Consider the following 10786-nt stretch of genomic DNA (forward strand, 5'->3'; position numbering starts at 1 on the left):
CCTCTTTTTATCGGCCCACTAGGCTCTGTTCTTGGTTCTATTCTTTTGGTTCTCCCAAAATTCTGATGAGGTCTCAGGGTTCTGCCCCTCAGTTGTAACAGTGTGAACCACTTTGAAAACAAGGAAGGTACCGTTTTATGGCTTCATTTTATCTGAGTCTTGGTTCAAAGGAGGCTTGGGAATTTTATCATGGAAAGATTTTCTGATTCAGATGATCAAATTCAGATGATTCCAATTTCAAATTCATTTGATGCTTATAGTCTCCGTAGACAGCTTGAATTCAATGGGATACTGCATAGGCTATGATGCTAGGTTCTCTTCCTCTTTTGGTATAGTCTCTATAAGACTTTGCCCTGGATTTCAAGACAGCCACAGCTTTCCCCAGGGACCTGAGTGAGATAATGCCTTCTGGCTTAAATCTGGCCTTTCTTAAAGACAGGCACTTTTTCTAAGGTTCAGTATTATAAATCTTGGTCTTTTGGGGCCCACTCCCTAGGCTCCTGCAGGATGTAGGCAGGAGCAGCTGAGAACAACAGCCAGGGTGAGTACCTGGTACCCCAACACTCTCCTCCACTCATCAGTCAGATGACTGCATCTCATCCTCAACTGGTAATAGCATTAAGGAGCTGAGTATAAGGCAAAACAAGGTGAGATGGTGTCTCTAGGACAATGAGATGAGTCTGTCATGAAGAGGAGGTGCCGGAGGATGCACCCTTCTCAAGCTACTGGAGTTTACAGCTCCTGTACAAATTGGATACCCACACCATTTCCTGGGGCAGAGAGGTAGAAGGATCTCTGAGATAGATAAGCAAATGTATCCAGTTCCCTATTCTGAGGTCATCTGAGCCTGGGGTCAACATCTTTGATACCCTGTGTGGAGCAATGTTTCTCCATAGGCCCACTCTTCAGGCCACCAGGGTCCCCAAGACATCCACTGATTGCCTGGACTCTGAGTGAGTAAAGAGAGCTAGGCAGGCTCACTCCTCTCAAAGTATTTGTTTTCTTTACTGTTCTTTCATTTCTCTCTAGCATCTCTGGCTTTACAGTCTTGTTAGTAGAATTCTTCCAGAAAATAAAGCGGAAGGCACAGCTAGGACAAGAGACTTGATAACTTCTTCTTTCATAATCGTCATGGTTTTAATCCCATTCCTCACATTCACTATTATCAGCTCTCACTTCTTAGTCATTTTCAAATGGATCTGTGTGATGCACCCCCTGTATAGGCAAGTAGACTATTTCTGTTGTTTCTTAGCATTCTTCCTACTTTTATCTATAAACTATAATGATTTTTGTATCCCTTATATCCCACGCTGTTCTTCTGTCATTGTGAGTTAATAACTGTTTACTCTTTAACTGAAACAAGGTTTTGAAGGAAGTGAGATGAGTATATTGCACATATCCCCATGTTTAGCTTTTCCGTTATTGTTGTCACTTGTTACAAAGGAACACTATTGATTTGAAAGGGTTCAAATTAGAGAGAGGAACTTCTCTCTACCTCTTCAGTTGCTAATAAGGTAAGATTTGAAACTGTTCAAAAGAAAGGTTCTCAGTTATTCTGGCACCCGTCTAAGTCATTGTGTCATCCCGTGTTTAAAATTTTTGCAGACATTAAAATAGGTACAGCAACAATCACACAAAACTGTCATCCTAAAAATTCAACCAAGCTGGGTGCTACTGCTCATACCTGTGATCCTGTCTACTGAGGAGACTGAAATCTGAGGACTGAAGTTCAAAGCCAGCCCAGGCAAGAAAATCCGTGTGAGTCTTATCTCCACTAAACTACCAAAACAAAGCCAAAAATAGAGCTGGGGCTCAAGCAGTAGAGTGCTAGCCTTGAGCAAAAGAAGTTCAGAGACAAAACCCAGACCCTGAGTTCCATCCCATAACAAACACACACACACACACACACACACACTCAATCACTATTTTTACACATTTCCACAAGTATACTATAAAGAACTTTTTTTGCTCATTTGTTTACATTTTACATTTGGTTTCTCAAAACAAAATCTCAATCAAATTCACACATGGCATTTGATTTGTCAGGTCTCTTTAGTTCCACAGGTTTTACAACTTTATTTATTATTTATTTATTTATTTGTGTTGTATTGGTATTTTTCTCCTACCCTCAAGATTGTTTTTAATTTGGATTTTTATGGCTCTGTCCACTGGTATTTTTTTAAACATTTTTGTTAGCATTAGTTAGTTGTACAAGTGAGGTCCATATTAACATGTACTAAATGTGACTCAATCAGACTCATTTCCCCTCTTAATCTCCTTTATCCTCTATTTCCCCTTCCCCAGTAAATTTTAGTAAGCATAATTGTTTCATTTTCATATGCGTAAATGAAGTATTTTGGTGATATTCACTCTCTGCTCACCATGTTGTATCTGCCCCTGCCTGTCATTCATTCTGTGTACTTCACATATGCATATATAGCACTCCCATCAGTTATCACCTTGCTTACTCTCTCTTCCCATTCCCCACCGTAGATTATTCAGCAGCTTTTAGTGAGTGTCCTTTTGGCAATCTTCATTCAATACTGCAATGTATTGGGGGGGGTATTTTTTTAACTTGTCTATCTGCCTGGGTCTCCTTTAATTTCTGCAGACTTAGAGCTAATTATGAGGTAGGTTTATTATTTTTGTAAAACACGCAGTTGACACTCATTTTATCATGCTATTAGCCCTAGGTGATTTTCCATTATCTGACTGGGTTTGTAAACAATAATATTCTACTACAATCATATTGATTAGCCATAATGCTTCTGTAAACATATCATGTAACACGTTATAGAATAAAAGCACGTTGTTTACCTGTTTTTAGAGTACCAAGCAGCTAGCACAACTGACTAATTAGAGGTTAGTAGTGGGCACACACTTCATGTGTTTGAATCCATTGCTGTAACTGTTCTCACTGATGGTAGATGTTCTAACAAATCAACTCATTCTTAGTCTCTAGTATCACATATGTTAACTTGATTGATGATTCCTTGAATTTTTAAAAGTATTTAGAAAAATTCATAGACAATTTTTTCCTTTTCCAGTAATGATTCCTTACCTCAAAGAATTTACTTTTAACTTGTTTTACCCCTTCAAATGTTTAAATATATATATATATATAGGAAAGTTCATGTTGGAAATTTTCACAGTATATTTATAGTATATTTCATCATTTTATAGTGTATTTAACAAATAGTAGTTGATGAGAGAAAAAGCAAAGAAGATGGCTAAACCAATGCCCGAGCACCTATAGTTTCCTGTGTAACTTTTTAAATCTACTAAAATAAGATCTATACAATCTTCTACCCTGTAGGTCAAATGTTTCTAAACATCACTATCTCCTTGTTCCCATCACCACTCGAAATAAAAGTGATCATTTTTTACCTTCACGGTAAGCTGACTAAATTGCCTAGATTTGGCATAATGTCTACTCCAGTGACCAGAATAAAATCCACCTATTTTAGTGGGTTTTTCAATCTCTATTCAAAGAGATTAGAGTGCTATTTCCCTTATGGTTTTTTATGCTGCTGCTATTGTTGTTGTTGTTATTGGACTTGTGGAGTTTGCTGATGGACTTGTCCTTAGGCCATCTTTTTCCTTCTTTTTTATTTATAAGTTTATTTTTTACATTGGGATCTGAAAGCTGCAAGAGAAGAAAAATAACAATCTCAAACCAATACAGATTACCCTTCAAGCTATTGCATCATTTTTTATTTATTTCTATAATGTCCCTCTTTCTTAATTAAAATAGAGGAATCTATACTGGGCTTTTTGGGATTGTTTCATGATTTAAAGGAGTGATTTGTTCAGTTGTGAAGAGAATAGTTTCACACAATTGGATGATAATTTTGAAGTCATTGCATTTAAGTCACAGTTCTTTGATCTTTTAAAAGTGTTATTTTGTATTATATGGAAACATATTTTCAAATCTGCTTCAAAATTCACGTATTTGGTATCTATCATGCTTGAAGCCATATCAGCAGATTACAGAGCTGCTGCGTTTATCACGAACTTTGTCTTCTTTCCTCAGGTTTCTACCCAAATCGAAGTGGTCAGATCTCTTCACAGCCCTCGGGTGCCTTCAGAGATGCTTTCTTCCCAGTCCAATGTCAATCTCTCCTTCTTCCAGCCGCCTGCTTTCCTCATGATTGGCATTCCAGGGCTAGAGTCCATCCATGGCTGGATCTCCATCCCCTTTTCTTCCATGTACACTGTGGCCCTCACTGGAAACTGCCTCATTCTCTTCGCTATAAGAAAGACCTCCAGCCTGCACCAGCCCATGTACTACTTCCTGTCCATGCTGGCTCTCACAGATGTGGGCCTCACCCTGTCCACTCTCCCCACCACCCTGGCCGTGCTCTGGTTTGACCATCGGTTCATTGGCTTCAACTCTTGTTTGGTCCAGATGTTTTTCTTGCACTCTTTCTCCGTGGTCGAGTCCTCAGTCCTCCTGGCCATGTCATTTGACCGCCTCGTGGCCATCTCCAACCCTTTGCGCTACGCCTCCATCCTCACAGATAGTATGATCATCAGGGTTGGGATAGCCATTGTGGCTCGAGCCACTCTGTCTCTCTTCCCGGTTCCCTTCCTGCTGAAACGGCTCAACTTTTGCCCAGGGAAAATTCTCTTGTCCCACTCATTCTGTTTCCATGCTGATGTCATGAAAAAGGCCTGTGCCGACATCACCGTCAACATCCTGTATGGATTATACGTGGTCCTGTCCACAGTGGGTGTAGACTCCTTGCTCATCGTCCTGTCCTACACCCTTATTCTTCACACGGTGATGGGGCTGGCCTCACCTAGAGAGCGTGTCCGAGCTCTCAACACCTGTGTTTCTCATATCTTAGCCGTTCTGGTCTTCTACATCCCAGTCATAGGTGTGTCCATGATCCATCGTTTTGGAAGGCACCTGCCCCACATGGCACACTCTCTGGTTGCTTATGTGTATCTAGTGGTTCCTCCTGTGCTCAACCCCATTATCTACAGTATCAAGTCCAAGCCCATCAGGGAGGCCATGTACAAGGTGCTTAGAGGGGGAGGCCAGAACTGAGGATACTGACTGTTTTCAGGACAAAGAGCACTAATGCAGGGCTTGTTGTACAAAGAAACCTTCTCAGTGAATGAAGCCCTCCCCCTGGCTTCCTTGAGAGCACTCAGGAAGAGCTAGGCCACGATGTAGTGAGAACATGTTACTGTTATTACGTTTTGTGGTGCTGAGGATCAAACCTCGGGCTTTTTACATGCTAGGCTAGCACTCTATCACTGGGGTATATTAGCAGTTCTGAAAAATTATTTTTGTGTATTTATTGTCTCATTTATTTCACATATATTTCCTAAAGGTTCACTTTTGTTCCTGACCCTAAGTTAGGTACCAGGAACACAAAAATGATTTCGACATTTCTTTGCCCTTCAGAAGTTCAAATTTGTGCATGTGCATATATACATATCAATGTACATATGCATATACATTATATGTGATATATAATATATACATTATATACATTCATTATATATCATTCATATATCATTATATATGTATATACAATATGTAATATATTGTGTATGTGGGGAAAATGTGTAATTAATTTATTGTTAAAAATCTGTGTAGAGTGCTGGGTAGGCAGAGGAATAAGTTATTCATTTATTTTGTATTTGGTTCCTTCAATGATTAAGCTAGAATAATAATAGGCCCTCACTTACAGTAGTATGAGTGTCATTATACATTAAGGGATTTATAAAGGAAGTTAATGCCAATAGAGATTGGCAGAGGTAGAAGTATGGACTTCAGGAATTTTCTGTTGGTTCTCACTGGGCTCTTGAAGGAAAGTATATAGGTGAAGCGGTAGTATAGGTTGAAAGGATAAAAAGTTGTTGGGAAAGTTAAAGGAAAGAAAAATGCCTTTGAATAAAAAAGGACTTTTAAAGAACAATGCTTGTGCTAACTTGTTGCAAAAAGGAGGAATTGAGATAAACCCTAAAACATTCAAATAAGTAGCAATGGGTAAAAGGATGGAGAACTCACTGGTTATGAGTGTGGAAGACAAATTTGTATGTGATTAAGGTGGCTGTAATTTAAAAGCTTATCTAAAGGGTTTTGCCCTTAAATTCAAGATTAAAGTAATTGGCTGTGGACTGTTCATGCCAACTTTTGACCATTTAATCAACTACATCTTAGCTGGGCACTGGTGGTTCGTGCCTGTAATACTAGCTACTCAGGAAGCTGGAACCAGAGGACTGCAATGCAAAGCCAGCCAGGACAGGAGAGCCTTTGATATTCTTATCACTAGTTAACTACCAAAAAACTAGAAGTAGAGCTGTGGCTTAAAGTGGTAGAATCCTACCCTTGAGCACAACAGCTCAGGGACAGCACCCAGACTCTGAGTTCAAGCCCCATTACTAACTGGAAAAAAATCTTTCCTAAGTCAAAATTCATTTATCAGGTTAAACCAAATTGTAGACATTCAAAAATTAATTAACTCAGAGTAAGGAAAAAAGAGGTATTGATTTTGAACTCAAGTGGCAGACAAAATCATGAAATTTGGTTGCCTACAATGTATGTTTGGACCTTCTTGCATTTAAAAATAGTTTGGGATAGGGGCTGGGAATTTGGCCTAGTGGTAGAGTGCTTGCCTAGCATGCCCAACGATCTGGGTTGGATTCCTTGGTACCACATACAAAGAAAAAAAGCTGGAAGTGGTGCTGTGGCTCAAGTGGTAGGGCTCCAGCCTTGAGAAAGCCCAAGGACAGTGCTCAGGCCCTGAGTTCAGTCCCCACAAGTGGCAAAAATAATAGTTTGGGATAGCTTTTAGATTAAAAATATGGGTACCAATTGCCAAGACTGTCCAGCAGACATGGAAAAATTATTTCTCAAGACAAAAATCAAGTCGAGATAGACAAGAAGGAGCAGACAGGAAAGACTCTGCCACTCTTGAACCAGCCTGAGCCCCTGTATTTACTGAGCAGGTAGTGTGTTTTAAGATGTTCATAGCTAAGTAAGAGAAACAAGTATTTTGGCCACTTTTCCATTACTCATGGTTATCTGATGAACTAAATGATAATGTCTTATTTCTGTCCCTGAGTCTGTGCTTTATCTATGTGATACAAACAGAATATTCAGCACTCAATTACTCATCACATGCATAATCCCCAGACCTTTGCTTGGATTACAGACATCCCACAGATACACAGAAACTTTCTGCTCATTGTTTACATTCATAATTCTTTGCACTCATTCTCCCTCAGGCTGGTTCCTATACTGTGGAGAATGAGGGAAATGGTAGTAGAAAGGGCATTGCAAATGAAATGAGTATTTTACGTGCCTGGGAGACCAAGTATTTAAGTATGCCTGAAGATGAGAGTGAATCACATATGGAGAGGCAGGAATGAAAAAGTAGAAATTGCAGAATTAGAAAAAAAAAGCATAAGTCTGGTACTTTGAGTAATCTAGGACAAGTAATGCTGTTTACTTCACAAGTCAATAAATGTTTGATTTCTCTAGACAGACATTTGTTTTCCGTATGTCTTCAAATGCATGAATGAAAAAATATACCTCACTATGTGTGCCAGACCTAAGGAAAGTGTGTCAAAATGGTTAATTACTACAGTATGTAGCACATGGAAGCTACCCACAAGATTGAGCACTAATGAAATAAAAATCATTGTTCATCAAAATTTCACTGAAACCAGGTACTGGTGGCTCAGATTGTAATTCTAGCTACTCAAGAGGCTGAGATCTAAAGAATGCAGTTTAAACTAGTCTGAGCAGGAAAGTCCATGAGGCTCTTATCTCCAGTTAGTGAGCAAAAATGTCAGAAGTGGAGCAGTGGCTCAATTAGTAGAGCACTAGTCTGGGGTAAAAATGCTCAAAGACAGCACCCAGGCACTGAGTTCAAGCCTTAGGATCAGCACCAGAAAAAAGAAAAAAGGAAAGTTGACTAAATCCTTAACATACATCATTTATAGATTATACATCTGTGTGTGTGTGTGTGTGTGTGTGTGTGTATGTGTGTGTGTGTGTGATATAGAATAATAGAATGAGTCAGAAGCCTCTGAAATTCACCTCCTCAGCCTCATGCTGTTAGTGTTACTTTCACGAACATGAGCTGAAGAAAGAAAAACTAAAGGTTTCCTCAGATGTAAGTCTCTCAGAATCTCCAGTCCCAGACCTGGAAATAGCACACTGAGCTCCAGCTCCAGGCACTGAGTTCATTTAAAATGGTGATGTAAGAAGATTCCAATGACTGAGATATCCTGAGAAATCTAGAGAGGATCAAGAGAGAGAAGCAATGGTAGTATGACATGACAGCAAGGACCACAGACAAGTGGCTTCTAGAAACTCTGAAAGAAAGGATTAGCCAGAACCTACTGGCACATCCCAACTATAGCAGGGACTGAGGTCAGCAGGATCACAGTTCCAAGCTAACCCAGGCAAAAAAAAGTTTTCCAGTTTCTATTTCAACAGGAAAAGCTAGATGTTAGAGTGTACAACTGTCAGCTCAGCCCTGGTGAGAAGCATAAATAGGATCAGTCTCAGCTGGCCTGGGCAAAGAAATGAGTGCCCAGCTCAAAAATGACCAGAGCAAAATGGCTGGAGGCAGAGCTAAACCAGTAGAGTGCCTGTCTAGCAGATCCGAAGCCCTGAGTTCAAACCCCAGTACTCCTCCCCTCAAAATAAAGTAAAAAAAATAAACTGATGTGATTGTGGGCCATTTATTTAGATAGTGGAGGATTGGAAGAAGCAAGCACAGGCAAGGCACATTGGTCAGAGAACATGACTGAGTAAGAAAGGTCCATTAGCCTTAACCCTATGAATATTATCATAAGAAGCTATTGGGGCATATTAGTTTCTGGGTGTCCTCATCAAACTTCTTTAAATAGGATGAAATTAAATCGAATACTTGACTTTCCTTGTTGACATGGCAAAAAAATTTTCTTCAAATGTAATTAAACCTTTCCAGGAAAAGTCTTCTTTGATGGACCAATCACCCATAAGCTAAATCTGTATCAAACTCATCCCAAGTAATTAATTCATTACTGTCTGGGTTAAGACCTCCTTCCTCCCCTCTTCCAAACCAGCTTCCTATCCTTGTATTTGAAGGCTGAAGAATACAACTCTTTTACTTACCTTCATGTGTTTATATACTTGGCTATTGATTCTGCTATTTATTCATTAAAACAAGCAAATATTGACTGCAAATTTACTTTATGCCAGACATTGCACTATGTAAGAGTTCTGTGTTAACAAACAAAACCACCTGGGCTGCTAGATTCGTGGGTCTTGCCATCTAATGAGAGAAAGAGAAAGCCATCAAAGGAAGGAAGTAACCATAAAATTAAAAAAAATTCAATCGAGTGATGCAGAAAGTACAGATGTGCAGAGAATAGTGGACAGGCTGTGTGGCTTGGCTATCTATTTGCTAATGATCATCCAAATGGCCATTAAACATCACATCATTAAAAAACATCATGAAAGCCAGTTGCTGGTGGCTCATGCCTGCAAATCTAGCTACTCAGGAGGCTGGGATCTGAGGACTGCAGTTCAAAGCCAGCCCAGGTAGGATAGTCCATGGAACAAATCTCTAATTAGCCACTAAAACAAATGAAAAGAAAAGAAAACAGAAGTGCAGCTGTCGTTCAAACTGGTACAGTGCTAGCCTTGAATAGAAAAGCTCAGAAACAGCATCCAGGCTTTGAATTCAAGCCCTGTGACCAATGGAACAAATAAAATACTAAGATCATTAAAAAGAATCTCTAAAAGATGTTTAAGATCTAAAAAGATGAGGTATCATCCATGTGAAAAGCTATGGGACAGAGCAGATAAACCCCAAACTGAAGGAGGGACTTGGTCTACGGAATAAACTGAAATAAGATCCACATGGCTAAAGAATCCCGAGCAAGAGGGGAGGAGGGAGTGGGGCAGGTGCCCCATCACTGGAGCACATAAGACTCATCACAGGGATTGTAAGGTGACACAAACAGACCACTAAAGTGTCTTAGAAGAGACAAAATACAAATAAGTCATTTCCCCTGAGCTTCAGCTTCATCTTTCCTAAAGCAAGATCTCCGAAGCAGGAGAAACAATTTTCCAGGTCTACATTTTAGAATATCTGTTAGAATTATTGCATCATACATGGTGAAAGATTTTGAGAAATACAACGTGTGAGATAATACAGTAAAGCAAAACTGATATTAATGATGCTTCACAATTCAGACATTTTTTCATGCATTTTGCTCATCAGAAGCAAGGACTAGGGTTATAATCAGACACTGTAGTCTTGAACTCCATGTCTACAATATGTAAGCCACTCCGCAGAGGCCAGTGTTTTTTCTTAACTCTTGACATTTAGCTTCCTATTTGTACAATGACAGGGATAACATGGCCTCATCCATGATTGTGAATAGGCAGAAATTCAACCCAAAATTCTAAAGAATAAATCATGGAACTTATTACTCAAGAAAAATGTGCCATAGAAAAAAGATTCAAAAGTAATCAGATAACTTAAGGATTCATTGACTTCAGAAAGTGCAAAGCCATCATAGAGGGACACAGTGACTTCTCACTCTCAGACTCTTCAATAGCTGAGTGAACTCACAGGCTTGAATTCCCCTCATGTGTACTATGCTCAAACATGAACGACCACAGTGAAACTCTTTTGAACCATCAACAAACACTAAAGACAAATGAATGCCGAAAACATAAAACAGATCATTCAGGAAGGATAATGGAAGTGCGAGGGGGTGAATAGAGAGGGTAAAAGAAGAGTGAATATGGTCAAAATACTTC

At 39.4% G+C, this 10786-nt stretch overlaps 1 protein-coding gene across 1 annotated transcript; it reads left to right on the plus strand.

The window, feature by feature from the left end:
- The first annotated feature begins 4090 nt into the window (after positions 1-4090).
- On the plus strand, positions 4091-5053 carry LOC150053410 (olfactory receptor 51I2-like). Its single transcript, XM_090349084.1, has one exon. The coding sequence runs from the start codon at positions 4091-4093 to the stop codon at positions 5051-5053; it is 963 nt and encodes a 320-aa protein (XP_090205210.1).
- Positions 5054-10786: the final 5733 nt, after the last annotated feature.

The sequence above is a fragment of the Megascapheus bottae genome, chromosome 16, assembly GCF_031878675.1.
Source record: "Megascapheus bottae isolate mThoBot1 chromosome 16, mThoBot2.hap1, whole genome shotgun sequence".
NCBI lineage: Eukaryota > Metazoa > Chordata > Mammalia > Rodentia > Geomyidae > Megascapheus > Megascapheus bottae.

What these genes read in the sequence shown, in the direction of transcription:
- LOC150053410 (XM_090349084.1), top strand. Translation starts at nt 4,091, where the DNA reads ATGCTTTCTTCCCAGTCCAATGTCAATCTCTCCTTCTTCCAGCCGCCT.